Genomic DNA, 27,802 nt, shown 5'->3' on the forward strand with positions numbered 1-27,802 from the left:
TTGCCATCTGGATCTTTATTTCTGTGTCTATCTATTTATCTATCTATCTATCTATCTATCTATCTATCTATCTATCTATCTATCTATCTGTCTATCTATCTATCTATCTATCTATCTATCTATCTATCTATCTATCTATCTATTTATCTATCTATCTAGCTATCTATCTGTCTATCTTTAATTCCTTCCTTTCCTATCTACCATTTTTTTACCCTGTCTAATAAACTAAGCTAGGAAAATTTAATTTAGTTGACTGTACTTAAGGCATATTTTAAACTCAACATATAAAGGATGGAAAAAAACCTTTCTGGTTTGCGTTTTTGATTGGAGCTTTCTGACAGAAAAAAACGCTAAACTCTCCAAAACTCGCCTAAACTGTGTGCAAAAACTCCCTATATCAGCGTTTTTTTCTGCCAAGGGAACTGGTTTTTTTTTAAAGCCTTGTGCATGAAGCATAACACTATGTAAACAAAAATACTCATATTAAAAAGACCCCTCCATACACATTTTCATGTATTAAATAAAATAGGTAATTTTTAATTTATTGCTTATTTGTTTTTGTTGTTTTAGTTTTTTTTTAGCAATAAATCTTTACCGTTTTTTATATGTTACAGTTCATCATTCAAATACCTATTCATTGATACAGGTGTGTTATTTGTCTTGGTGAACAATACTGATCAGAAATGTCACAGGTAATTGCATAAATCATTCTTAAATATAAAAGCTCTCTTATTTTCCTAAGTGAATATTAAATATATCAAGAACATATATCACACACATATCAATAATCACAAACACATGATTGATATATATATATATATATATATATATAGATATATATAGATATATATATATATATATATAGATATATCATAGGCTTGTGTCTTTTTTCAACTTATGATTTAATTATGATATATACGTCTATGACCTTTAGTTAACATTAAAGGATTTTTTAATACATAGAAGGACAAATTGCTGTGACAGTAGTCCCTCAGCACAGACATAAGCACTCACACCGCCATACTATAGAGTATCTCATATATAGGAAGTCAATTAATTTCTTCTATCTAATTCCAAAATATTCCAAAATGACAGCGCCTGAATAGAAAAAAATATATAATATAATATTCACATTTTAAGGATATTCTCAATATTGGTGTCACATAAATTGATAAATTAAATTCAGAAAATTCTGAAAAGTGATATGGATAAGTTGCCAAAAATTCCATAGAAAAATTATGCGAGGAGAAGCAGTTTAATTCTACATATCTTCTATATAACATAACATTTATTAGGTTTTCATCTTTTTTGTATGTGAAATAACCAGCAGTTTAAAATGTTATAGTTGATGGCTTTGTCCTAAAACCCATTAATTAACAGGTGTCTAGCATTTTCTAAAATAATTTGATTTTACTTTTTAATCTAATAGATATTTTATTACTGGATTGTAAATACACAGAGTCTTATTTTCCATTATTTTTGCATTTATGTTAAAGAAGAAAAAAACCGCTTCATTCAATTGTGAATAATTTATTCGATTCGTTTTGTTATAATCTATATCGAAGCCAGATATCTAGGCAAGATACAGCATCCAATATTATGAAGAGGGGCCAGTTAACAATTTGCTCTCAAATAATAAACATCCATAGTTGAATTTCTATTAAAAAATCTTGATTGCCTTGGAATTTTTTTTTTCTTTACAACCAAAAATGTACAGAATACTAAAAACTAAATCTGCCAAGTCCAACAAAGAGATTACAATTTCACATCGAACGTAAAAAATAACATACAACCGCTGTCCCTTTTTTTTAGTGGAAGGGGACAGTATTGTCATTATGGGGTCAGGAATCGTCCCCAAGCTTTTAGCATAGCCCTATGTACAGGCAGGTGATGGTCATAGAAAAAGTATTTGAAGTCCAATCCTTCTCTCCATTTGACGTTTTGAGTACCATCCATCCAGTTTAATAACTATCTCTATCCTTCCCCTTCTCTTTTTAGATTGCTCAGTGAAACCCTCTTATAAATCCGTCCCCCCAAAGTACTGAAGGTTTTTTTTTTTTTCTTCTTCTTTTTTTTGCCATTTTTTGAAGAGCTGAGGAGGGTTGTTTGGGGACAGAGGGGCCGAGGCTGGTTTCTTTCACCATGTCCTACCATATAGTAAGGTGGAGCAGGACATGGCTGTGCCATAGTCAGAACTGGAAGAGTTTAAGTGAGACAAGTTGGTGACCTGGCTCTGAAGGTTGGATGGGCTATTGGAGTGCTGACCCATGTCTGGAGAATGACCTGCACTGTTTGTCTGGTGACTTTGATGCTGCCCCAAACTGTTGGTGCCTACTGTGAGGGCTGCCTGTTGCTGGTGGCTCTGCAGGGCAGCTGTGGGGGTATTAGAGCCAGCCTGGCATGGTTTCCCGTCCTTCACCAACACTGGGACTGCTACCCGTCTTGGGGACTGTTGCTGCTGACATGAACTGTTGTCCTGCTGCATCTGTTGTTGTGCTGCCTTGTCCTTGGCTTGTCTCTTCATCTTGTAGCGATGATTCTGGAACCAGATCTTCACCTGAGTTGGGGTGAGGTGGATCATACTGGCCAAGTGTTCCCTCTCTGGGGCCGACAGGTACTTCTGCTGCTTGAACCGTCTCTCCAGCTCGTAGACCTGGGCCTGGGAGAACAGGACCCGGCGCTTCCTCCTGGGGGTGCTCTGCAATGGGGCCATACTCTTCCCGACATCTCCCAGGGAGCCCATGTTACCCAGACCTCCCATATTCATCCCATTGGAGGGACCCATGAAACGGGATACTGCAAGAAGAGCACAGGACAACTCATGAGAACCTTACACAACCATATAGATAGACAGACAGACAGACAGATAGATAGATAGATAGATAGATAGATAGATAGATAGATAGATAGATAGATAGATAGATAGATAAGATAGATACATTATGGAGAGAGAGAAATAGAGAGAACAATTTTACATTATACACACACACACACACACACACACACACACATATATATATATATATATATATATATATATATATATATATAAAAATTTAAATATACAGGTCTTAACTTAAATATATAGATAATGAAGATAGGAAAACAGAGAATGGAATGGAAATGCAGATAGAAAGAGACTTATAGATCAGTAACAGTAATACTAAAAAATGGGAAAGGAAGGAAGAAGGGAGAAAAGAAAGAAAGAAAGAAAGAAAGAAAGAAAGAAAGAAAGAAAGAAAGAAAGAAAGAGACAGAAAGTGACAACTGATAGGTAGAAGATGAAACGATAGATAGTGAACTAGGCAATGGAAATATATGGCAGAGAATAAGATATAGACAGATTAAAAGATACAATAGATAGATTATTTATATGCAGATAATGAAGATAAAGAAAGAGAGGATGAAAAGGAAGGAAGGAAGGAAGGAAGGAAGGAAGGAAAGAGGGAAAGAAAAAAAGGAAGAAAGAAAGAAAGAAAAAAAAGTAAAAAAGAAAGAGAAAGAAAGAAAAAGACAGAGGGAAAATTGAATAGATAAATGTAGAGAGAGAGAGAGAGAGAGAGAGAGAGAGAAATATATATACGTATAGAAAGGTGAAGAAAGATAAAAACTTGTCAGAGATTCTAACGTTTTCCTAATATACAATATGTGTGTGTGTGTAAAGCTAATGTATAATATAAATGGTTGGTTTGGAACTTTGGACAAATAGAAAGATAGATAGATAGATAGATAGATAGATAGATAGATAGATAGATAGATAGATAGATAGATAGATAGATAGATAGATAGATTGATTGATTTTGGAAATAAAGAAGACTAATAAGTTGATGAAAAATCGGTAGAGAGCTAAGCAAACAGAAATAAAGAAGGAAAGAATATTATATAAATCTGTATATTTATAGATGTACATAAATATATAGATACAAGCAAACAGAGAGAAAAAAAGGAAGGAAGGAGGGAAAAAGAAAAGAAAAGAACGATGTCTTTATGGGAAGAAGTAAATCTATAAATCTAGGAAGGACATATAACATGGGCAGAGTTGTAAGAAAACACAGTGGCGGAAAGTTAGATGTGTAGCTGAACCGTCTGTGTGGAGATGAAATGAGGATGAGAACTATAATGTCTCGGCCATGTCTCGGTGTGACTGCACCCATCATCTCATACGATGTCGGTAGTGATCGGGTGATCGTCAATTTACCGTCCTTCTGCACTTATCACACCAAATGACACATGTACTGATACTACAATTGCTAGTACGAATATTGAATCTATAACAATTGTAGAGAATATGAATATATGTAAATATATATATATATATATATATATATAAATATATATATATATATATATATATATTCTCCCCCCCAGCCACAGAGAAGAGTTTGCACTTACTTGTAGAAAATCTGGGGTCTGGGTTGGTCCCATACCATCCAGTAGCCGAACCATTCCTCATGGTCTCCTGGTAGGGTGGCAGCTCGCTCATATTGCCCAGGTTGCCCAGGTTGCCATTGCAGTAGCTCCCCATGGTGGTGTGGGATAACTGGGGGACCCCTGCCGCTGTCATGTGGTAGGCTGCACTCACTGCTCCATTGTGGCTCATAGCATGTTGCTGCATGGAAGGCTGAGACACCTGAGATTGCCTGTAGGCAGCCAGGGGAGTCCCTAAGCCAGTGCCCTCCATAGCCACCTTCTTGTAGCTCTCCTCCAGAGGACTCAATATATCAGACACTGAGAAGGGAGTAGTATGCTTGGGACTCATCGACATGTTTCTGAGACTGGGAGAAAAAAAAAACTCTCCCTCTCTCTCCTCTTTTTTTTTTTTTCGCCAAATATTCTGGTGTTGCCTTAACGCCGATCTTGTTGGGTGTACACGTAAGAGAGCGGCTGAAGTCCGCCTTAATTGGGCTGAGTGGAGCTCAGAGCTTTCTTTGCGTTTGTTTTAGCCAGGCGCCAGGTTTTAGGCAGCAGAGGCGGGGCCAGCGCTGAACGCCAGACAATGGAGCCGCACCGAGCGCTGCTAATTAGCTTACATGCTGATCACACTGCAAACACCTTCCACCGGCCGGAGCCAACGACTTCCCCGACAATAAAGACACATTCACCGGCCACAAATCAAATCACACTTGTATAGCTATCCATATAACTAAGGGACATCTCTCCACATATCTCTCCTATCTATCTATCTATCTATCTATCTATCTATCTATCTATCTACCTAATTATGTATCATCTATCTACATATCTTTCTTATTCGTCTATCTACATAACTATGCATTATCTATCTATTTATCTATCTCTAACATATATCAACATATCTATCGTATTCACCTATATGTTAGTATCTATTCATCTCCCCCCCCCCCCCTCTCTCTCTCTGTTTATTAATGTTATTATTAATAACGAAATGTGCTTAAATAAGGTAGAACATTGTTTCTGGTTATTATTGCACACAGATAGAAAGATAGATAGAAAGATAGATAGATAGATAGATAGATAGATAGATAGATAGATAGATAGATAGATAGATAGATAGATAGGAATTTTGTCATACAAATATAAGAGAAAACATATTGCTGGTAAATATGTAGCAATTGTATTATTTATTTTCTAAACTTGTTTATGGGGCCAAAACATATTTTTGTTCGTATTTGTTTAAACATTTGTACATTTGACTTTTATTAGTAACTTATAGTAAGTATCAATATATTTGCCATTTAGCTGTCAGCTTTCTAGTATGTCTATATATATTTATCTACCTATTTCACCATCTGACAACATTGAGTTATATGTCCGACATCTCTGTTTATTCGTGTATTATTCATAAAAATGTATGTGTATTTCTATCTATCTATCTATCTATCTATCTATCTATCTATCCATCCATCTATCATCTACCCTTCTGTCTCTCTCTCTTCCCACCTAATTGTCTGTCTGGATGTAATGAGAAGTCTGAGGCATGCTGGAAGAGGAGATCTCTCTCTAGGTCACCTCCCTGGAAGTAATCTAATAAAATCTTATATTAAGAGCTGCACGGCAGAGGTGGTGCGGTTAACCCAATGACTTTAGAGCATTTTAGAAGTATTTAGTAATTGCTCTTGTAAATGTGTTTATACCATGCTTGCTCATACTTAAAAATGCAAAAGTGCTCTTGCTACCCTGGAATAACTAAATATCTTTGTCTAAAGTGCTGGTATAAATGGTCGGCTGCTTTGTGGTCGTGCTTCATATTAGTACATGAGGATCATTTTGCTTCAATTGGGGAGCTCTTGTTCAGTAGGCAAGGCTCCGCTTAGGAGAGTGCGCTGTGTTCTCCTGTTCTCCCCATACTGCAGTTAACATCCCTCAAGTACAACCCTACGACTGATTGTGCTTAAATCTCTCCAAGAGGCGAGATGGAGCAGAACTCCCTCCTATACCATCAATCAGGTGTCAGGAGCTCCTGGGCACCGCATTCTTTGCCATATATATATATACAAACAATATGCTGTATATTAAAGATGGAAGCTTTGATGGCTCTCAGTTAATTGTAGACTGTGTCCTGCCTATACTTCGCCTTTCTCATTGACTTGTATTATGTTCCTGGACTGCAGAGATCCCTGAACATTACAACAATCACTTCGTACAATCCCATCATCCTTCTACTTATTTCTAACGAGCCTACTGAAAGCCCCACTACTTTACATACAGCAACTGTAACAGAACACATGTGAGGATGTGAGCAGTCCGCTGTAATACACAGAAAAGACTACAATGTAACTGATATTAGGAGATGAACACTGCTATTGTTAGTGCTGCTGGCATGTCTGCTATGGAAGATTCCATTGTACCAATTCATTTTACATCTCTCTCTACTTCTACCAGCCCGAATCTATCCATTATCTATCTATCTATCTATCTATCTATCTATCTATCTATCTATCTATCTATCTATCTATCTTATATCGCTATTTCTTTCTTCCTTTCTTTCTTTTACTTATGTAGATCTATAAATATATATATATATATATATATATATATATATATATATATATATTTATAAAATATATCTATGTATTGTATATATATATATGTTTTTTCTACTATATATATATATATATATATATATATATATATATATTTCTTATATGTATCCGTCTATCTATCCTTCTATGATATGGATCTGTGTATCTCTATATTTTTTATTTTGTTTGTCTCTCTCTAATGTGTATATCCATCTATCATTCTGTCTTTATGTATGTATATATTTATTTCTCTCTATCTCTCCTCCTTCTCTCTCTATATATACATCTTCCTTTCTTCTTTCCTTCCTTTCCACGCTCTCTTTCTTTATCTTCATTATATGTTTGTAAATAATCAGTCTATCTATTGTATCTTTTAATCTGCCTGTATATTTTTCTCTGCCACATCTCTCCATTGCCTAGTTCTCAAGCTATCGTTTCATCTTCTACCTATCAGATGTCACATTCTTTTTCTTTCTTTCTTTCTTTCTTTCTTTCTTTCTTTCTTTCTTTCTTTCTTTCTTTCTTTCTTTCTTTCTTGTCTTTTTCTCTCTTCCTTCCTTTTTTCCTTCCCTCTCTCCTTCTTTTCTTTCTTTCTTTCTTTCTTTCTTTCTTTCTTTCTTTCTTTCTTTCTTTCTTTCTTTCTTTCTTTCTTTCTTTCTTTCTTTCTTTCTTTCTTTCTTTCTTTCTTTCTTTCTTTCTTTCTTTCTTCCTTCCTTCCTTCCTTCCTTCCTTCCTTTCTTTCTTTCTTACTTTTTTTCTTTCTTTCTTTCCTTGTTTTTTTCATCCCCTCCTTTCTTTCTTTCTTTCTTTCTTTCTTTCTTTCTTTCTTTCTTTCTTTCTTTCTTTCTTTCTTTCTTTCTTTCTTTCTTTCTTTCTTTCTTTCTTTTCTTTCTCCATACACATGTCTCTCTACATACATTTTCTGTTGGTAAGATGTCTTTTCTCTAAGAAGAAGGCAATGCAATATCTGTGCTGTGTGCACACACGATGGTCTGTGGCCCCGGAGGAGATAGTGAATGGGAATGGCAGTGCAGTTGTAGTGGGTCCCACTCTCAGCCTCTCTGGTCCTTCATGTAATGATGTACACAGGAGTCCTTGGGATTTCTCTGTGTGAGGGACTCTCATAGCAGAGTGCTCAGGCTCCACAGCTCACATCCAGGTACTTCAAATACTAAGGAGAGGTCTGGGAGGAAGGGACAAGATGGGACTGTGGAGGTCCTACATAGCACACATTCTGCATGTCAGCGGTCATCGGTGCAGCCATGGAAGGATTCATTCCTCTTCTATATCACACTTGATGACAGCTCAGCTTCCCAGCAATAAACCTCCATACATGTGTGCTCATCCTCCCCGTAATGAGGGGATGTATAAAACTGTACTGATCTTTGAACTGAACTCTATACACATGCTTTTAGTTTTCCGACAATAACCTGGACAGAACAGCTCGATCAATCCCCCAATCGCCTTTGAACTTGTTTACACGACTACTTGTTTTTAACTAAATGGAATAATAAACTCTATCATTTGCATTCATATTAATTCAAACCAATAAGGACAAACAGATAAAAAAAGGATTTTTCTGCACAGAGAAAATGACATTGCATCATAATAACACTTTGTTCTGTGAAAGCGGAAAGTTGCCTCCACAATAGAGAAGGCTGAATTGTGCCCCTCGTACTGCTGGAGCCTGGATGTCTGGCTGCTGATTGGTCCTTCCCCAGCATCATAGGATATTGGTAAGTAGAAAAGAACACAACACAGATAGGCTCATTATTGAGAAATACCTTATTGAAAGCTAATTAGTGCAACTTAATTGGGCATTGCAGATTGATTTTATTTGCTATGTAAAAAAAAGTTGCAATTAAATATTATATATTGTATTTTATTACTTTATAATATTATAAAATTGTATATTGCTATACTAGCCAAGTATCTAATTCTTATATTACAAATAAATATAATATCAATATTGCAATACATAGTTTTATCACAACGTGTTTTTTTGTTCTTTTTTAGCTACATGAACATTTGTATGTGTATCATATAATTATTATTATTTATTTAAGAAGAGAAAATGGCATCTTTTTTTTATTTAGATAAAGAAACGTTTAATTAAGTAATGAGTAGTATATAATACTGACTATTTAACATTGCAAATTGCATTTATTATTTTTAAGCAGTCTGTGTCTAAGTAGAAGATAGTTGAATTTCTATTGCAAAAACATGGACAATGGGAGGAACAAATGATCTAAAAACTTTGAAAATATTAAATCAATTATAAGATATTAGAAAGAAGAGTGATCTGCAATTATGGATGTTATAATATTTATTATTCTTTTTATAGATTTAAAACCTTTTTTTTAGGTTGTCTTTTCTGAAGACAACAGGTAGAAATATCAAACAGTGAGTTTTGATTGCTGAGCCTGTCAATGCAGGGAAGAAATAAACAGGTCTGATTGATGAAGGTCAAAAGTTTGGTCTCTGAGCCCTCAATCCCTGGCTATGCTGCAATTTGTTGCCTTAAATCCTGCACAACGTGTGTGCGTGTGTGTCAGAAATGTCTATCTACATGTGAACCCACAAAAATCCAATACAAAAAAAAAAAAAAAGAAAAAAGGGAAGCAGATATTTAATAATTAAATCATTGTTTTCATACTGTTTTTTTTGTTTATAGAATTTTATTGATTTTTCCCCATTGCTACTCTTCGTTACATTTTGGAAATGTGCCATTGTAATTTGTGAAAATGAATTATTGGGATTTCACTTTTAATTCATCTCTTATCATTCTACTTATAAAAAATATTTTTTGTATAAAATGTTCCATTTCTTTAAGATGCTCTGAATTGTTTGTATCTGAAAGTTGGTGACTTTGAATTAAAATTGACTTTTATTACAAATAAATAATGTGATCATGGAGCAATATATGTACATATTATATTTAATAAAGTATATTTTATTTTATGATATATTATATTTTATTATAATTACAGAGATTGTAATTTAATCTGTAGCATATTCTGCTGTACTAAACAATAAAATATTACACTGAACACACAGAGGAAAATTTCTAAGCAATTAATATGACATTCACCAAACACATGTGACTCTTACTGGTGTAAGTGATCACCACCAGTGTATGTTTAGTGAAAGTCACATTCACTGCTTTATCAATATGTGGCTTATGTTATATGTAGCCCTATGCATACCCATATTAATATGTTAATATGTTCAGATAAGCTATCATTCATATAACTTGAGCTTTTTCTGTGTCCCACATCACATATGTTCCAGCCTTGTTATGTAGTGAACATGGACATATATGTGTGCTCCTATGTTTGCACCTGACCATTGCTGGCAGACAGTTATTTAAGGAATCTATTGAAAAGTTAATCTTTTATGAAATGTGGCCAGCACGTAAAAACCTGAAAAGTTTAAAAAAAACCTTGTGCTAGTGGGCAGCAGACATTCAAATCAAATACAGTAGGTAGCAATAGCAATGTCTGTGGTTTCTACTAATTAATGCTTTTATTATTTTTAGTTATTAAAAAGCATATATGTAATATAACCAATTTTTAATGCATTTATTCATCATATTTATTTTGTAGTCTACTGCTAACCTGTATATAATATACTTTCAAATACATGTGTTGTTCTGGGAAAAAAATGTAGAAGATACCAATCTTTAAAGGCTTATTTTTTAATGAATCATTTCAGAGATTGTCCATAAATATGAAGAAGTTCAGCCCTACAAACGCACATGTGCAGTGAGGTACAAACAAAACAGCATCATTTTACTGGCAAGGCATAGTGATCTTCGTCAGTGTAAGTTCAGCTTTAGTAAATCAGGCCCCATGTCTCCATCCCCCCATTGTCTTAAGCAGTATTCAGTTCCCTGAGGCTGAAGAGAATTTTCTTCAATAGCTTCTGACCCCACACAATCCACTCTCAGGTCTCAAAACAGTTAAGCACTCTGTCAATCATGTGGTGCCAGGTCTGGTAAAATCCATGCCACCCAAACACAAGGGAACCCCTCCCCTCCACTGGAGGACACTGGGATCTGCAATTTCTAAATGATACAGGTCTCTTCAAATCTTGGAGTGCAACATTCTGATCCACAGCAGTGTAGTGGGTGATTTTCTAAAGGAGTTGTTTTCACCCCAGCATGAGTACACTTTCATTTACTCAATCCGGTTTGGTGGAAATTTAGTTTTTTTATTCACCCAGGCCTGATTGGTTATTTGAAGTGACCACAGGCTAGAATAAAATTATGCCATTGGTCAATTAATTCCCAACAACACAATGTTGTTTTACAGTAAAAACTAAAATAAAACTTTAAAAAGGTGTGGCTTTAGTTTTCTTAATATTAATATTCTCATTTATTTTTATGTCTGTAAGATATATATGTATTACTACATAACCAAATTTAAAATGACAGAATATTTAAACCCCAAAATGGCCACTTCATTTTCGGAGCTTTTAGGTCCTTAGGTGTGGTTGCTGCTTTGGGTTCTTTTTCCAGACTTTCTTTACTTTATTATCATCTGGTGATTCTACCAAAAACACATTTCTGACTCTAGGATGAAGTTCACTCACTGCACTCTAGGAACTTCACTCACTGCTTATTATTTATGGAAGCACCTAGGCTGCTCTTCTGATTTGGACTACAAACACCTCCCCTTCCACCTGATCTCCATTACATAGAGGGGAGGCCTGCTATTCTGATTGGGACTACAAACACCTCCACTTCTGCCTTATCTCCTTTATATAAAGGAGAGTTTATTTGCAGTTTAGAAAAGATAGCTGAGAAAGTTGATAAGTTGATAACATTGTTGAAGGTTTACAAGGACACAAGATTTCTGACAGAGTCAACCATTATTTTTCTGTACTTTCAGAAACTATGCATAGCCTCTAAAGAAATTGAATGCAGCCACAACATTTAATGACTTGATAGCTGCAATATATTACATTTGTGAACGTGGGTTTAGACATACTTTATTTAGAATGATTATCAATGCAATGATTACAGCTTCTCAAAGAGGTACTTTTCAGAGAAGGATAAGGCCCATCTCCAGGTAAAAATGAAATGGTGCATTGTAACTCGAATACCTTACTCCTCAGATTTGCTCCCAAGCTTCTCTTCCTAAGCTATTTCATGGTGTTATGGATCAAAGTCACAGTTTCCCTTTATAAGGCAAGCTAATGGGGACCAGACATTTTTCCCTGCTCATTATCTTCTTGGGCACTAGTCACCACACCACCCCCTGTGAGTTCTTCTGCCTCTGGTGCCTATGAGAAAAGACCTTTTCACTGGAAGTGTTGCCACCACAATATGAGATATCCACATCATGCAGACAGTGATGTCGACAACTGAAGAACTACCCAACTAAGTAAAGAGAAATATAGAGAAGGATTGTCACATGACCTTAGCTTCAGGTAAGAGGAGGTAAAGGAAGTAGAGAGTGTTGCTAATATCCTGGAGGTGGGTTTTAGGTATTTGACATTTTGTTTGACTGTAATGCCTGTTACTCTAGGCTAGTTGCTATCCCAGGTAATTGGTGGCACGAAAATTGCATTTGGTAACATTTTCCGTATGAGTTGGGGAGTCAGACACGTGTTTGAAAAAATTCCCCAGCTATAGCTTCATCTTATTTATTTATCATATTTCAAAAGTGCTGGAAAGTATGCAGGCCTGTACAGGGTATGGAACCATTTGTATTATTCCCTGTCACCATTTAATGCCCCTACCATAAACAATAAGACTAGATCTGGGTAGCCAATTAACATACTATTACAAATATGAAGAAATTAAAATGTGGCTCCACTAGTGATACATCTGACATGTTAGGAAAATGGTAAAAAGTGGTTAAAAGAGCCACTTACCTGCTTACTACCCACATGGGTAGATGTACAAAGCAAACAGATTGTTCACCTTGCACGGGAAGTTGCAATTTGCAAGGGAATTTTACACAGAGCTCAATGAATGAGGTGAAGGTATGATGACTTCCATCATCCAAGATAACGTAAAATAGGGTATTCTTTGCAATGAGAAATTTCAGCACATTATTTGAGCTCTAGGCAAAATTCCCTTGCAAAGTGCATTTTCCCTTAAAAAGTTAACCTATTTTCCTTGAGTACATCAACCCCACAAATTGCATTGTGAGTCCAATCACAGAATAAAAGAAAACATGGATTTTCTTCCTAATGACCCCCTTGCACCTGAGGGGAACAGGAGGAATTCTACTTATAATGATGATGGGGGTTCTGAATCAAGAATTCACTCCTCTTAAGATGTTGGTGGCCTGGAAGGGATTCAGGAAAGTAATACTAGGTGCTATCCTCATTAGCGAGTATAATGCATCCTTATTAGGGCACTGGTGGCACATAGGACAGGAAAGTAATTAAAACATCTTTTACATGAACATAATAGCAAAAATGATGACATTTATGTGTAGTATCGCTTTAAATAACCAGTAATATACCAATACAATATATACCTTACATGAAAAAGTTATCAATATGGAAAGCTAAAGCCTTGTTTACATACAATTATTTCAGTGCAATGGTGCACCACATAAAAACTGCATATGAGATCTGTATTTTATTTAGTGGAACACTTCATATACAAAGAGTAACAGTTTAAAAATACATTTTATAAGATATGCTATTTTGAAATGCAAATACATGAAGGAGACCTAGGAACAGGTGTACATAGGCTGCCACCACACTGCTTGGGTCAAGTGCACATTTGGGTCTAGGGTGCCACGAAGAGCAGTTTTACTTGCCCAGTCCTCTGCTCCCAATGGCAGTGAGCACTCTCATGTACTCCGATATGGTCCAGCAGTGGACTGTCCCTTGCTGTCTTTGCATCCAATGCAAGACTAAGTATTCTGCATTTGCCTTAATATTGCCAGAGGACCTGCAACCACTGGAGCATAGAGTAGAAGTGGGGGCGAGGAGCAGTCTTACAACCTGAGGAGCCCACAGGAGTGGATGATTGGGTAAGTAAAAGTGCTTTTTTGTGCCCCCCCCAGACTAAACAAGCACTTATCCCTTGCAGTTAGGAGGCAGCCCCACTACATGGGAGCATTTTTGGTTTTTCTGTAGTTCATCTTTAAGTTGTTTAGGTTTTTTTTTTTTCCATTTATTTACCATGAATTTACATTGACTATGTAGAGGAGTAAAAGCAAAGCACAGAGTGATCACAATTACTTTACAGTGGTTTTAAAAAGTAGATTTATTTTATTTCAGGCACTTATATAGCACCATCAATTAGGCAGCACTTTACATATGTATTGTACACTCACATCAGTCCCTAACCCTCAAGGGCTGTGCAATCTAAGGTCCCTAACTCACATTCATATACTAGGGCTAATTTAGACAGGATCCAATTAACCTACCAGCATGTCTTTGGAGTGTAGGAGGAAACCAGAGTACCTGGAGGAAACCCACACAAGGACAGGGAGAACATGCAAACTGTAGGCAGGTGGTGCCGTGGTTGGGATTTGAACCAATGACCCCTATACTGCCAGGCAGAAGTGCTAACCATTTAGCCACTGTGCTGCCCTGGGTTGTAACCTTCATGCAATCTATGGATTAAGGTAAAAAACCTTCTGCATGCCACTCCCTTCCTCAGCCCCCCCTTATACTTACCTGAGCCTGATCTTGATCCAGTGCTGTGCATGACTGCAGGGGTTCTCTCAGTTCTTGCAGCTCTCTCCCTTCTCATAGGCTCAAAGACAGTAGAAGAAGCTTTTGGCTCCTGCTGCTGTCAATCACAGCCAGTGAGGAGGGAACGGGGACAAGTCACACTCTGTGTCAATGGACACGGCTTGCTATGGGGGCACTCGGCAGGGAGAAGGAGCCAGGAATGCAGAAGGAACTCTTGAAGAGCAGGTAAGTATGACATGCTTATAATTTTAAAGAAAAAAAAATTAGGTTTAGAATCACTTTAACGGTTCTCAAATGCCTATGTACACTCTAAAAACTCCCTGAAAAAAGAAGGGGGGGAATCATTAGAAGCACAAATCAATAGGAAAGTTAGATGAAGATATTATTTCATTAAAGGTGTGAAGCCACAGGCGAGTAGATAAGGGGGAGGGAGGTAGAGGGTACAAATACTGTAGATGCACTGGTAAAGGGGGATCTGTACTGATGGGAGGGGGAGAGCTTTACCTGGGAAGCTGTACTGGTGGAGGGGAATTTGTACTGGGAGTAATTATACTGGTGGTGGTGGTGGTAGGGGGCAACTGTACAGGTGGGGGGAGGTGGAGATCTGTACTGGGGGGAGCTGTACTAGGGGGAAGATCTGTACTGAAGGGAGGGGATCTTAATAAGTTGGAGGGATATTACGGTCCGTAGGGATGCAAGGGTGACCCTCCTGCATTGCCCAATTTTGGGTCTCTCTAGGTCTCAGAAATTGGCATCCTACCTATTCTAGCCAAACGTACTATAGCTCAAGCTTGGAAAACCCCTTCAGTAGTCTTCCAAGGGGTGAGGACTCGGATGAATGCTATGTTGTTCAATGAGCAGATGTCTAGCATTCTTCATGATTCTCATCCGAGATTCCTTAAGGTTTGGGAACCTTGGATATGATATTCCTTACCATTCCTGCCTCCTACTAGTTATGGCCTCCTATAGTCGCTGCTGGTGCTAGCCCCGGATCCGTGATCCCTTTAGTTTCCCTTCTTTCATGTTTTCTTTCTGATTCCCTTTTGTTTTATTTTCTTTCTCTTTTATTCTAACTTCTTTTCTTTTCTCTTTTTTCCAATATTATGTTGGATTACTGCTGCTATTTGGCTCGGCTGTTTGCCGTCCCTTCTTGATGTCTTCGGACTTTTTGTTATTTGACTAATACAAGTCAGCAGGATGTCCCTGTTTATATGTTATTGTTCTGCTCTGCCCCTGCGAGGGCATATTTTGAGCTTGCTATATTCTTAAAAATCAAAACTTTCCTAATAAAAATATTGAAACAGAACAAGTTGGAGGGGAGAAGATCTGAACTGGGAGGATCTTGGCTTGCTGATGGAGGTAATATTTTGTTGCACTCTGTTTACTGATCTCTGTGTTATGCACTCCTGACCTTTGTGCTCTGGGCATTAACCATTAGCCGCCCGGCCTATAGCCGTTTGGTGGTGGCAAAAATGCTTCACCATTCTGGGTGCACGCCATTTGGCGTGCTCCCGCACATGCGCAGTTCGTGCGGTTGCAGAGCCGCGCAGCGGTGCGATCTGTCACTGGCCGTGTACCTTGGACACGGCCGATGACAGATCTGAGTACCATGTGACCTGCTGTGAACAATCACAGCAGGTCACATGACAGTTGTATACAATGGATGGCTTCATTGTTACTATGGTAACATTGTACTACTTTGGTCATAGTAAAATATGAAAAAAAATCTTAACAAAAATAAAAAAAATGTAATAAAAAATTAAAAATAATAAAAAAATAAAAAAAAAATAAAAAATATATATATATTTTTTTCATACTGTAACCAGTCAGTGTCCCTGTTCACCGCCATGCCAGTTATATGATGACGCTGTACTGCACTGGTGACAGTATGTAAAAAAAAAATAGTGAAAATAATGTTTTTAATTTTTTAATTTTCCGAAAAATTATGACAAAAAAATACAACTTCAAAAAACGCGCCATTCCTCTTATAAAGTACGTCCGACTGTCTACTCTGCAAAAAGAGGTCATTTGGGGGATATCTGTACTGTTCTGACATTCTTGGACCTCAAGAAATTAGATTGGCTGTCAGTACTTCAGGATTGATCAATTTTCAGATCTATACCATAGTTTGTGAACTCTATAACTTTCCTACAAACTAAAAAATACATCCTAATTTGGGTTATTTTCACCAAAGACATGTAGCAGAATACATATTGGCCTAAATTTATGAAGAACAATTATTTATTTACAAACTTTTATAACAGAAACAAAGAAAAACGTGTTTTGTTTCAAAATTTTCGGTCTTTTTTTGTTAATTTAGCAAAAAATAAACACCCCAGCGGTGATTAAATACCACCAAAAGAAAGCTCTAGTTGTGTGAAGAAAATGATAACATTTTAGTTTGGGTACAATGTTGTATGACCGAGCAATTGTCATTCAAAGTGTGAGAGTGCTGAAACCTGAAAAATGGCCTGAGCAGGAAGGTGTAAAATTGCCCGGTATTGAAATGGTTAAGCACTACTGAACCCTGTTACACTCTTACTTGTGGCACAGTAATTAAAGAATATATTTTGGGTACAAGGACTGTGCCATATGTTATCGTGTATACAGTGAGTAAGCCTCTCCCATTAGGAATGGCCACACCTATCCAATTCTGCTGCATTCACCCAATTTTTCCACATCCAGAATCTGCCAAAATAATTTTTCTCTAGGTGATCAAGACTGAGCAACCCCTCCCCCCCCAAGGAAAAAAAAATCTACGGTCAAGGGTAGCCAATGCATTTTGACGCTGTCTAGATCCTCCTTCTTCAGGGTTTCAGATCATAACTTTCTGCCTAAAGTAGTGGAAGCATAGATAAATACTGTTTGCGACAGACTGGGACACCATGCAGATGTACTTTTGAAGAAGTAACGTTCTAGTGTCTGGTGGATGTTATGATCTGGACTGCTGCTTCTTCAACCTACCTCAACAGCCTTACCGATTCATCCTTCTGGTGCATCACCCCACTTTTTACACTTCAGGTTATAGCAAAAGCTGCCTAGCAGATAGGGGGGTCCTGGATTATTAGGAGCAGTTTCCTTGTTCTGTGACCCATCATCTCTTGCTCTGTTTAATGGTGGCCATATATGCTTTGATAAATAATTGATGAAAAGTTGACAACCCAGTTGAACAATATCCCACACACACAGGGTTGTGGATTTCGATTGTTGAAAGATAAGATCATACGGTATGTTTTCTATCACAACTGTTTTCACCAAGCCATCTGATCGATCAAAATATGATCAGATTCATGACAATAGCATCTCAGTGATAATCTTCTGCCCTGGCCGATTGACTCAGTTTGATCGGATCCAATCTAAATCAAGTTTAAACTGAACAGAAGGAAAATTATGTTTTTTTTCAGTTGTTTTTCAATTCAGTTGTTGAGTGCCACCACAAGACCCATCATCTGTTCATAATTCATGGGGAATCGAACTACATCTGAATAAAAGCTGGAATACTTTACATATTATTTAAAGCAAAGTTGTCACACGTAAAGCAGGATCACAGTTTTCACAGAGCAGACTAAAGCATTGCAGGAATCACCATTACATTTTAAATGAGTTCTGCCATTGCTGAGCAAAACTAAGCCATTGTAATGCCTTTTATTTAGTTTTTAAATCTCCCATTATACAGAAGGAAACTACAGATACTGCTCTCTGTACAAACAGGGCAGATATTTATTTAGTGCTCAGAGTGAATCCAGTATCGCTTCGTAACATTAATTTGTATATTGATTGGCTATTAAAGTGTGTTACTTTATTTAATAGCATTATGGTTGGCCAATGACTCTATTTTTTTGAGTGATTCCCTTTAACGTAAATCTTCCATGCTGGTAGGTTAATTGGCTCCTGTCTAAATTGGCCTTATGTATGTATATAAATGATGTATGTATATGTTACTGGACTTAGATTGTGTGCTGCCTATTGGCAAATACTGATGTGGAGGTACACTATGTACTCCATAAATTGTTGATGTTAGATAAATACCTGTAAAGCTGGCCATACATGACTCGAAATCCAGCAAGAAAAGACTGAACTTTATTCCATGTGTGTTTCTGCAGTGGTCATTAGTGTATTCTGATGGTGGGGGAGTCCCGTGTTAGAATATAATGACTCTGGGTGGAGGTTTCCCACATCCACCTCGAATGTGTGGATGTGGGATTCCCTTCAGTTTTTTTCAATCAACCAGCTGGCTTAAATAAAAAACTAAACCATGTATGGCCAGCTTAATAAATACATGCAGAAATCAGTGAGCCTAGTTAGTGGCCCCTTTCAAGTAATGGTTGAGGAATCCTCCTTAAAGAAGGTGTGTTTGCAAAGCTTCTGTAATAGAATAGGTTCTAAAGTGTTACTAAAGCCACAACAGGAAAATCAGTCTGTATATGCAGTAAAGCATGCTTGTTATACTCACTGTGGAACCTAAGGGGTGAATCCTCTGCATTGTGTAAAAAGGCTGTTTGATCCTTTCTTCTCTGCCCTTCCTCTTGTTGAAATGACCACCTGGTAAAAACTGAACTTGTAGCCCTTCTGCACATGCTCAGTTTGGTGTGTATTGCTAGAAAGTTTTTTATTTTCTTGGGAGAGTGCATGTGATTAGCACAAGGCCAATAAGCACTGTCAAGACAGAGGTCAGGGGTTATGCATCCTCCTAGAGCAGAAGGAAAACTCCTCCTACAAGATTTAGCTAGTGGTGGGCTGGACACCGATAGAAGTAACAAGACTGCTCTATCTGCTGATGAGAAAAGGTATTTAGCAGTTTATATTTACTAAAATAATTGCATTTCCATGTTGTGTGTACTGTGGGAGACCAGATATAGTGAATGCAGGGTCCGGGGTTTAGTAACACTTTAAACTTACCTTTCTGCTTATATTCTCTCACTTTAAGTTCTATAGCTTCTGCTAGAATCTTCACATCTGATGCTCTGGTAAAAATAGAATTCTACAAATTCTGATGGAGAATGTCATACCGCCCAACTTTCTGACATAAGAAAGAGGGACACTTTTTACTACAAAGCATGTAGGCCATGGGTTTCAAACTGGCAGCCCTCCAGCTGTTGCCAAACTACAAGTCCCATGAGGTTTTGCAAGATTGACAGTTACAAGCATGACTCCTAAAGGCAGAGACATGATGGGACTTGTAGTTTGGCAACAGCTGGAGGGCCACCAGCTTGACACCCCTGATGTAGGCGAAGGATGCAGTCCTGCCACATACCCAGTTACATACGCCAAGAAGATTTAACAAGCAAAGCAAGATTGGATAAACCCAAGTGCTTTCTTCGACACTACTTTTCCTTTATACTAGGTTTTCAGAATAGCAAATGCAAAAATTCAGAGGAGACATTTTCAACTAGGGTTCCTCCTGAGGTTGCTAGGGATTTCTGCCTGATTGACATCCTGTCTGATGGTGTCTTCATAATTCTTGGTCCAAAGCCAGTGAGCTTAATACTGGTTCCAATATACCTGTGCTTCTATCCATGTTTTATTCTGTGTTGAGACTTGATGAAGGAAGAGTAGTGTTGCCCCAAAAGGCGTTGGCTGTTTTTATATTACTTTTTTTTTTAACCAACAATTAAAATGATCTTGGAGTCTTTCATCTGATTTTGGTCTGACATTTCTTTCTGTATTTTTGTGGTTTGAGCCACTGTCAGGTGCCACATGAGGGAAGCCATGCTGTATGGGAGCTGCTTCACCAAAGCTATTGAGCTTGTTTGAAGTTTTCCTTTATCTGACTAAACATGCAAGTTCCCTGCTCCACTTTGCGTATGTAGTTCTGGAGACCAATGTTTTTTCTGTCTGCAAGGGTGGCATTCTGACCACCAATGTAAGGGGCATTTTTCTGACTGATCACAAAAGTAAGGGTTATTATTCCCATTGATCCCCGATAAATTAATTTTAGGAGAGTTTCCCTGAAATCTGAAAAAAAAAACTATGAAGGTTCCTCTGTGGTAAAAAGATTGAGAATCTTTGAGGTTGAGGCTAATTTAGAAGTTGTAGGAAAGGAACCATGAGTGTTGTTGATGGGGACAGTGTGCAGGGGAGTGTTGGATTGCTGGAGACCACTGTGTTCTGTGTGAGAACAGCGGCCCTGCTCTTCAGCATGCTGCTAGCTCATATTTTAACTCTTAATATGTGAAAAAACACAGACTGAAGAGTATAGCTGTTACTGTATATGCAGCCTGACTGCATTACAGTAATACATAAATACAGAGGTTTCAATTGTGCCTAAAAGTCCCATTTCAACCAAAATGTCTTTTTTAGATTTGGCTGAAGTGGGGAAGACCTTGTTAGACCTCGTTGAGGTGATTTTTCTATCTAATTGTTAAAAGGAAAATCCTTGAACATTAAAGGAATCCCTATATGACCCCCCAGGTTGCCAGAAGTAGTTTCCCTATTAGAAAATACTTTTCTGGGAACCAACCAAAAAGTTGGGATTTTTTTTTACTTTCATTTTCAGCTATAATGGGAAACAGGACGAATAGTGGGGGTGAATCTCTCTAATGGTGACAGATAGCAGTAATAACTGACAGGTGTTGTCCACTCTATCCAAAACTAGAAAAAAAATTTGTCTTTAGTTATACTTTAAATAGACAGGAACTAAATAGTAACAAAGACAGCAGTAAAAACCCAATTAAGGTTGTAACATTTTCTCATCTATCCTAAGCTAATAATAGTGTTAAAACCATATTCAAATCCATAGCTCCGATGAAGACTTGCCGCTTTTATACACAGACAATCTGGATGCTGGCCACTGTAGAAGAAAAAATGCTATGCCAAGAAATATTCCCCACAGAGGTGGATTGTTGGTGCATGGTTATGATCAAGGCTTAATACCGAAACGCGTAAGACATTTTTATCTGTACACTTTACTCATTATAATAAGGTTAAATATTTGGGGGGATGAGTAGCCGGCTCTTCAAATCTTAATTTCCATGCTGGCCACTGTAGTCCTTCTCCACTCTCCTTCGAAAATATGTATAGAAAACAATTTATCAGCCGCACTTGCTCTTGCCGTATTTATTAGTTTTAACAGAGTGACTGCATACAACAATGTCTCCACCTGGGAACCAACCTTCCTTAATGGCCTCCTAAGGAAATGACGGGCGCAAGGTGGTTCTCTCATTCTGGGAGGATGTCACATGACATCCTCCCACTCAAACCGTGCATGCGCGGTTCCGGGAGTGCACAGCGTGGCGATTGGTGGTGCGCTGTGTCCCTCGGACACAGCGGATCACTGATCAATGGAAAGAGCTGAAGATATCGGCCTGGTCATGTGATAAGCTGTGTCCAATCACGGCTGATCTCATGTAAATAGGGAAATGCCGGTTATCGGCATTTCTCTCCTCACGAGCTGTCATGCTGACAGCTCGAGAGGAGAGGAGAGCCGGTAATCAGCATTCCTCAGAGGCGACATGTACACTGATCATCAGGGCACTGATGACCAGTGTGCCCTGATGATCAGTGTAGCCCCAGCAGTGCCACCTGCCAGTGCCCATCAGTGCCAGCTGTCAGTGCTCATCAGTGCCATCTGCCAGTGCCCATCAGTGCCACATCAATGCCACATATCAGTGCCTACAAGTGCATATCAATGCCACATATCAGTGCCCATCTGAGCTGCCTTTCAGTGTCACCTATCAGTGACAGTCAGTGCCACCTATCAATGCCAGTCAGTGCCACCTATCAGTGCTGCCAATCAGTGCCACCTATCAATGCCAGTCAGTGCCGCCTATAAGTGCCAGTCAGTCCCACCTATCAGTGCGCATCAGTGCCTGTCAGTGCTGCCTATCAGTGCTGCCAAACAGTGCCAGTCAGTAACACCTAACAATGCTAGTCAGTGCCGCCTATAAGTGCCAGTCAGTGCCGCCTATCAGTGCCATATATGAGTGCTGCCTTTCAGTGCCCATCAGTGATGCCTGTCAATGCCTATCAGTGCCACCTACCAGTGCCTCCTCATCAGTGCCCATCAGTGCCACCTATCAGTGCCCATCAGTGCAGCCTATCAGTGCCCATCACTGCAGCCTCATTAGCACCCATAAGTGAAGGAGAAAAATCACTTATTTACAAAATGTTATAACAAAAACTAAGAAAAAACGTTTTTTTTCCTAAATTTTCAGTAGCTTTTGGTTTGTTTAGAAAAACATAAAAAACCCAGAGGTGATTAAATACCACCAAAAGAAAGCTCTATCTGTCTCAAAAAAATTATAAAAATTTCATATGGGTACAGTGTTGCATGACCACGCAATTTTCATTCAAATTGCGACAGCGCTGAAAGCTGAAAATTGGCCTGGGCAGGAAGGGGGTATAAGTGCCCTGTAGGCAAGTGGCTAAAGTTATTTTTATAAATAATAAACATGTTATACTTACTTGCTCGGGTTGCAATGTTTTTTTCCCAGACCAGCCCTGATCCTCCTCTTCTGGGGTCCTCTACCGGAACTCCTGGTTTCACCTCTTTAGCGAGTGCCCCCATTAGAAGCTGCTTCCTTTGGGGGCACTAGCGGGGGCTCAATCCCCAGCTGTGCTGCCTGCATCTATAGACACTGCCAGCAAGGCATGACCCTGCCTCCCATTCCCTTATCGCAGGATTTGATTGACAGCAGTAGGAGCCAATGGCTCCCACTGCTGCCTCCATGTCCTGTGAGGAGGGAGAGAGTGGAGGGAGGTGCTACTCTCGGGTACAGCGCTGGATCAAAATAGGGCTCAAGTAAGTATTGGAGGGGGGGTGTCAATGTGATACTGTGCACAGAAGGTTTTTTAACCTAATGCAGAGAATGCATTAAGGCAAAAATTACTATGCCTTTAGAACCACATTAAAGAAGGTTGGCTCCCATGTGGAGACATTGTATGCAGTCACTCTGCTAATAACTTATAAATACAGTAAGAGGAGCTAAGAGTGGAGTGCGGCTGATACATTCTTTCATAAAAAGTGTTAGCTATTGAAAGTATTTTATCTGCACCTGGAATGACTCTTTTTCTGCTATTATTACCCAGACACCTTAAGGAAAGATACTGCTAACACCAGCCAAAAGATAGAAGTAGTTTTCAGATAAAAAAAAAAAACTTGAATTTTAAATGCAGATGGCTTCAAACATTAATAATACAAGACACATGCAATCATTTCTGCAGATATTTTCATTTTTTGAATTGCAAAAATTCACTAAATAGCAAATGATCAAATACAGCATTGGAATGATAATACTGGCAATGTTATTCTTTTGTGAGCTGCCCAATTCCTGACAGTGAATTCCATTATTTGACAGAGCCCGTTGTTGTCAAAGTCACACCCCGAGGACTTAGAAAGCCATGACACTCTGCCAGCTCATAAAGCTCACCAGGTATTTTGTGCATGCCAAAAAAAGGTAAAATGACAAGTTCAATTTATTAAAGCACAGTTAAATCTAAAATGCAAAAGTGGCATTATGTGAAAGAGTGAGTAATTATGTTCTGTATCATGCATGTACACATGCCAAGAACTTTAGAGAATCTTAGATATTTGTGTAACTGCGCTGTTTGGTGTATTGCTTTTGTATTTTCCATGTTGGGCACACAACACTATGCTAAGTAAGTATTACGATTACAAGAAAGATGACAGAGATTTATTTAAAACCATCAAACCTCCAAATAGTAAATACTATCTCTATTATTCTTCTGTGTTGATAATTTCTGAAAATGTTAATTAGTAACCTATTGATGTTATTAAAGTGGTCTTGTATGTATTTCTTTCTTTCTTTACTATGGCCATGACAAAAAATGAAAAACAAAAATAAATAAATTGTTTCCTTCTTTTTGTTCAGGTTGATATTAAATATTACCTTTTATATTCACATTTTAAACTAATAGATGGAGCTCTAGGGCACTTTTCACAAGTTTTCTTCCACCTTTTAATCTCCTATTATTAAAACTCTGTTGTTCACTTACCACGATAACTCAACTTGGTATTTATTCTCATATATATGAAGGAGTGAGAGAAATATTTCCTCCCTTATAGGATGGCTTCATTAGAGTTTTTAGTTACACAAAACTAGCCTCGATGCAAAAAGCTTCTACTTTGATGTCTCTTTAGCTAACCTATAGCGCTCTGGAAATTCTGTGTCATGTATTACATGTTTATTTTTAAAATATAGAAAGAAAAATACAAACTTAAGTCCTAAGACAAGAACTTTCCATTTTTATTATGATCAGGGTTAAAATATATATGTATTTTGTTTTTATTTTGATTAATATAAAGGATTACAGTTGCACCCAGCAGTGGAGCTCTTGGTAACCTTTCATATGTTTTCCAGGCTAGCCTTACCTGTTCTTTAAAGATCCCAATAGCTCAAAGTCAAATTTGCACACTCAGATGGATAAGGAAGCCTTAGGGTTGGAGGTTACAGCATGGTTAAAAATTAAATTAGTAACTTTGTATAAATGCTCTTGAAGTAAAAAAAAATACAATTTCAGTGTTGTTGCAGTGTGAGGTGGATAAAATGGTGAATAGTTGGAAGACTGGTTAATTAGGCTCGTGTGGCTGACTCGCTACTTTCACTATACCCTACAGGGGTTAGACAAAAAAATAGAAACACTACATGATTGCAGGTGTGAATGAAACAACATGTTTTGTGTTGAAAGCAGAAGTGATGTAACATTCTTTTGCTTCCTCTGTATGATGAGACACCTAGCTAACAGGTTGGAAGCTTCACTTTCGTCATTCACTGCTAGTAATACGGAGTTGTGTCAGAGCTTACTGAGCTTCAAAGAGGGCACATTGTTGGTGCTCGCTTGGCATTAGGCATTAGGTTGGATGTATGTAGCCCCTTTCATGGATTAGCTATGGTTACCTTCAGCAGGCTTCAGGAAAGAAACACTGGGGATTGTAATACGGAATTGTGTCAGAGCTTACTGAGCTTCAAAGAGGGCAAATTGTTGGTGCTCGCTTGGCAGAAGGCAACATGTTTCCAGCACTCTCTTTCATAGGTTGGTTGCATGTAGCTCCTTTCATGGATTAGCTATGGTTACCTTCAGCAGGCTTCAGGAAAGAAACACCGGGGATTGTAATAAAGAGTTGTGTTAGAGCTTACTGAGCTTCAAAGAGGGCAAATTGTTGGTGCTCACTTGGCAGAAGGAAACATATTTCCAGCACTCTCTTTCATAGGTTGGTTGTATGTAGCTCCATTCATGGATTATCTATGGTTACCTTCAGGAGGCTTCAGAAAAGAAACAAGGGGGATTGCTAGATTAAGATAAATAAAGCAGGCAGTAGATTACAATACGGATGAGGTTAGGGTTTGCCTCTACCATGGGGTTATGGACAACCACTGGGATTTGCAAAGTTTGTAAACTGCAGACTGAGCATTTTTCAGGTTGGTTACCAGAAACAATGAAAAGTCTATAATGCAGAGCCAATAATTTGAAGGGAGGGATAACCCAGCACCCTTTCTCAAAAAGAGTGGGCTTATGGCAGCCTAAGGCTGGTACACACTGATTGAATATCAGCCACTTTCAGCTGGTTCAACAGAACATTCGGTCAGGGTGTTCAGCAGCCTGTTTGACAGAAGCTGGCCTAACGTCCAACTTCATGCTGGAAAGCCAACAACCGACCGGCATCTGATCTGTGCTCTCAGCCAATGGCTGCGAGCGCTGACCAGTGTGTCCTGACAGGGGGCAGTCCCGCTGTCAGAACACAATAACTCAGCGGGGATATCACTGTACTAAAATCGCCTGTCATGTTTTTGTCTGTTCAGCCCACTGGGCTGAATGAAAACAACAACTGATAGTGTGTACCCCACATTATTGAGTTACAAAGAGTTGACATTTCTATGTAGGGAGATATACTGCTTTTTATTTTTTTTTTTTCATACCTTTGACATTGTTGTATGTTCCCCATTGCAGTGCCTAGCTTTCTATGCTTTTCTTTTTTTTTTTACAGAAGTTTTTATATTAGCCCCAAAATAGGCAGAAAAAAATAAAAGATTCCCCCCCCTCCTTCTAATAGACTCTAACCACTTGCCCTCCTGAGGATTTACCGCCCTTCCTGACCAGGCCATTTTTGTGTTATGGTGCTGCATTACTTTAACTAATAATTGCGCGGTCATGCAATGCTGCAACCAAATGAAATTTACATCCTTTTTTCCCCACAAATTGAGCTTTCTTTTGGTGGTATTTGATTACCTGTGCAGTTTTTATTTTTTGCTCTAAAAAAAAATACCGACAATTTTGAGAAAAAAAACTGTATTTTTGACTTTTTGCTATTAAACATGTCCAGTCAAAAAATTAAAAAAATCTAATTTCATCATAAATTTAGGCCAAAATGTATTCTGCTACAAGTCCAATACCCCAATACGTGTAAAATAATTGGTTTACTTGAAAGTTATAGCATTTACAAATGGTGGTATATCTACTGGACTTTTTTTTCCATTCTTACTAGTAATGGCGACATTCAGCGACTTATAGGGGGACTGCATCAGGCATTATGACACTGGGGAGAACTGACTTGGTGTCACTGACATCCCCAGTGACACCAATACAGTGATCAGTGCTAATAAAAAGCAATGACACTCTACTAAAGGCACTGGGCAGGAAGGGGTTAACATGTGGGGCGATCAAAGGGTTTACTGTGTGATGTTTTACTGTGTGCTGTGTGTGTGTGCTTTCCACTGTAAGCACACTGTTTTGTATTGCTCTGCTACGCAGAGCCATGCAAAGCAGTGTGCAGGAGCTGATAGGGGAGAGAACTGTATTGTTTACATACAGTGCTCTCCTTACGTCGGTAATGCTCCTCGATCACCAGGTGCCAGTAACTAATCACCAGCCGGGACTCGGTGATTGACAGCCGAGGCCGCGAATAGCAGCGGCGCACGCCCCCTACCCGGAAATGCAAAATCACATACAGGGGCGGACTGACAACTCATGGGGCCCCCGGGCAATAGGGGATCATGGGGCCCCTGTGTCCTCGCCCACACTCAAACCACACCCAAAAAAGCCTATGAAAAAGGTGCCAGGGGCATCTCAAGGGGCCCCCTACTGACCCAGGGCCCTCGGCAGTGCCCGAGTTCCCAAATGGTCAGTCCGCCCCTGATCACATATATATACATGAATTTGCGCACCCCTGCCGCCCT

General features: G+C 38.4%; 1 protein-coding gene across 1 annotated transcript; it reads right to left on the reverse strand.

Annotated features, from left to right (window-relative positions):
• Positions 1-1,514: 1,514 nt before the first annotated feature.
• NKX2-1 (NK2 homeobox 1) lies at positions 1,515-5,044 on the reverse strand. Its single transcript, XM_089680247.1, has 2 exons — positions 4,393-5,044; positions 1,515-2,796 (listed from the first exon to the last, which is right to left on the reverse strand). Exons 1-2 carry the CDS (start codon positions 4,763-4,765, stop codon positions 2,138-2,140), a joined length of 1,032 nt encoding a protein of 343 aa, XP_089536373.1. The 5' UTR covers positions 4,766-5,044; the 3' UTR covers positions 1,515-2,137.
• Between the last annotated feature and the right edge of the window lie 22,758 nt (positions 5,045-27,802).

The sequence above is a fragment of the Staurois parvus genome, unplaced genomic scaffold, assembly GCF_062004578.1.
Source record: "Staurois parvus isolate SC_StPar_1 unplaced genomic scaffold, SC_StPar_1.0 ptg000237l, whole genome shotgun sequence".
Classification (NCBI taxonomy): Eukaryota; Metazoa; Chordata; class Amphibia; order Anura; family Ranidae; genus Staurois; species Staurois parvus.

Bases quoted from the DNA above. Each gene is read 5' to 3' on its own strand.
- NKX2-1 (XM_089680247.1), bottom strand. From the start codon at position 4,765: ATGTCGATGAGTCCCAAGCATACTACTCCCTTCTCAGTGTCTGATATA. The intron at 2,797-4,392 runs GTAAGTGCAAAC...CTCTTCTTGCAG, and splicing joins AGACCCCAGATTTTCTACAA to TATCCCGTTTCATGGGTCCC.